Genomic DNA, 3,080 nt, shown 5'->3' with positions numbered 1-3,080 from the left:
GACCCACTTGGCGATGTCCCACACAGGGATGTCCTGCGCACCATAATCCACACTGCCATGTCCCACACTGCAGGGACTTACACAGTAATGACCTTCAATGTCCTCCCATGGCAGTGTCTCCCACATGGTGATGACCCTTCCAGCAGTGTCCCACACTCCAGTGACCCCCCACAGCAATGTCTCACATCGTGATGTCCCTTCCGGAGAGCCATGTCCTGCGCAGCAGTGTCCCATGCAGTGGTGAGCCACAGAGCAATGTCCTTCACAGTGGTGTCACACAGCCATGTCCTGCACAGGACCGATCTGCACGGCAACGTCCCAGCCAGCAGTGTCCTGCACAACTGCGAACGGCCCGGCCATATCCTGTATAATGGTGACTCACATCACAGTGACCCACAGAGCTGCCCCAGAGCATCCCCAGCCATCTCCACACAGCCCAGTGGGTGGGAATGACCTGGTGCAACCAGCCATTGTTTATTGGCACAGGCGCTTTCTCATTTCAGGGCATGTTCTACGCAGCATTTGTGTGTGTTACATTTTTAATTTCGTTTTCTTTCTTTTTTTTTTTTTTTTTTTTTAATCTGTTTCCAGAACAAACAAAAGCAGCTGTACTTGCAGGTGCCCAAAAAAAGCCAGGTGGATTCCCACGTAACTTCTCAGTAACAAAAGGTTTGGATTGTGGTTTTCAGTTCACTTCAGCACTAAGAGGTTTTCAGGATTAATGGAACCTGATAATTTTAGCCAAAAGTCAAATCCCAAAAGTAAGTAGTGAGGTGACTGCAAAAATATGCTAGCTTTGCACACTTCAGTTTGCAGATAGCTACTAAAGCAGGAGACATCTGGTCTGTGAGGGGAGGTAACAGTTTATTATATTATCTGCTACACGTGGGTACTTGGACCCCCTGAGATAGCTCGGGCCAGACAGAGTTTAATTTCTTCTAGCCATCAAACATTACTGTTAAAATCTTGTCTAAATCCCTGAGGATTGGGTCTGCACTGTTATCCAGTGTGCCACTAATGAACTTGCTGGCATTTTGCCAGCCTAAAACTTGCACCCCTGAACAGCAAATGATGGGGGAGTTCCTAGGGTAGATGACTAGAAGAACAAGACTTGCAGCCCACCTTGGTAAAAGCAGTGAGAGAGAAGGAATGCCTCTTTATGTTTTCCTTTATTGTATTCCTCTGCTTCACCTGAAAGGCAAAATATTAGCAAATAGTAGTAGAAACTACCTTTGTAGGTGGATAAATCATGTGCAGATGACTTATGCTGAAAGGGTAAGTCAATAAAACTTGGCTGAGTCCAGAACAGGTCAAAGAGGGGCTTTCTCTCAGTGGATATGTTTACAGAAAAAACAAGAAAATATTTCTGCAATAGTCTAGTAAAAGAAAACAGAATACAAATGAAAATTGTTATAATTTCTACTAGACAAAGTAAAGCAGATTCTTCAGAGCAACCAGGAAAGAAAGAATCTTAATTAAAGGAAAGAACAAGCTCACCCAGTTTGTTCCAGCAAATACTTTGGCTTTTTTTCTTTCTGTTTAGTTCCTTTCTATTAGGAGTAGCAGTAGGTAACTAAGAAGGACAAAGGAACACAGTGATGTGTTCTCAGGCAGTGATTCAGCATTGAAACCCTTACAGGCAATTCCAGCAAAACAGGCAGAGATTTCTTTCCAGTCTGACATGAGATGGTCCACAGAAAGTAGGTGTTGCTCAGTACCCTGCTGTTGGTTATCTTTTTGTCATGCAAATAACTTTACAAGAAAAGCAGAGATTTAAAATGCGTGTGTAGGTAAGCTTAGGGAACGTGCAGAGTCCTTGCTCTTTCTTGTAAGCCACAGAGGAGCATTGCATGGAGCAGAGGTCATCAGGCATCTGTTCCACATGTGCACTTCATGCCAAAATACTTCTTAATCCCAGAGGTGAGGAGAAATCTAAGGACTGTATTGTAGTCCTCACAAAAACAGGTGTTGCTGTTGGCTCTGAGATTTTGAAAACCATGATTGAGTTCAAGTTGTCAGCCATTTTTTTGTCCATTTCTGCCCTATTTTAGCTTTGGAAACTCTAAACTCAGATTCCCAAACTAAAACATATAACTGCAGTATTATATGGTAAGAGGGGAGAAGAAACCAAGACTGTGAAAAATTTTTTCAACTAATTTTTCAAACATGTATATGGTTCCAATGAGTCTTGTTCCATTGTTTTGTTTCCAACTCAAGTGTCCCTATTGCCTTACTTGGAGTTCTCCCTGGTTTAAAATACCACAAAGACAAAACTGAGCCAAGTGTGTTCCAACAATAAATTAGAATGATAACTGGTCTCTGCTATTTACCATGCTTACCAGCATTATTATTTACCATGGTTGTTTATGCTTTCTCTATATAAAGAATGTAAAGCAGAGCCAAGCTTTTACTCTCTGTCCATTCCTGTGGCACACATCTACCCATAATACTAGGTAGAAGACTGAAAGCCCCTGCAAGTGGGAAAAGCTTCAGATTGGATACAGAATATATGTTTAATAGTAAAATACCTTTCTTATTTTTTCAAATTGAACTTACAGCTGCAGTGATTCTGAGTACCTGATGTAAGGTCTATTCAACTCAACTTCAAAGTCTTTTTTACACTATATTATCTGACAGCCAGCAGCATTCCACATGCCCACACTTCCTCACGAGCAAACTCTCTGGAAGGTCCAAACTTGCACAAATAGAGCTAATTTTTCTTCGCTGCTAGGAGTTAATCCAATGGCGTCAAACTGAGAAGACTTCAAAAATCCCGCAGGGTATTTCTTTTTCTTTCAGTCTCGTGTTTGCATACAGCTTAATTTATTTGAGAGAAATACCCTTTCAAAACTGACCTGCTTGCATTTTATATTGAGACAACATGGTGACTGATGTGACTACAAAGGCTACAGGCTGTCTCTATCCTGCTACACAGGGCCATGCTTTCCGACAGCCCCACAGTTAGCTACAACTTGATTTGTCATATGAGGCCCTTGTTCCCATTGTTCTGAAAAAGTAGACTTTCTCCTGATAAGAAATAATCCCTGCCAAGGTGAATAACCAAATCATGGTATTTGCTA

The 3,080-nt window shown here is 41.9% G+C and overlaps 1 protein-coding gene across 1 annotated transcript in view; it reads right to left on the bottom strand.

The window, feature by feature from the left end:
• Positions 1-249, bottom strand: part of SBSPON (somatomedin B and thrombospondin type 1 domain containing) — a 10,797-nt gene extending 10,548 nt beyond the window's left edge. The window contains exon 1 of the mRNA XM_017731224.1: positions 186-249. Within this exon, the coding sequence (XP_017586713.1) occupies positions 186-234 (49 nt within the window). The 5' untranslated portion in view covers positions 235-249. The remainder of the gene's footprint in view (positions 1-185) is intronic.
• Positions 250-3,080: the final 2,831 nt, after the last annotated feature.

Source organism: Corvus brachyrhynchos, unplaced genomic scaffold (genome assembly GCF_000691975.1).
Source record: "Corvus brachyrhynchos isolate BGI_N302 unplaced genomic scaffold, ASM69197v1 scaffold633, whole genome shotgun sequence".
Taxonomy (NCBI): Eukaryota; Metazoa; Chordata; class Aves; order Passeriformes; family Corvidae; genus Corvus; species Corvus brachyrhynchos.
Note: the sequence above shows the minus strand (reverse complement) of the source record. Positions and strands in the feature narration are given on the sequence as shown.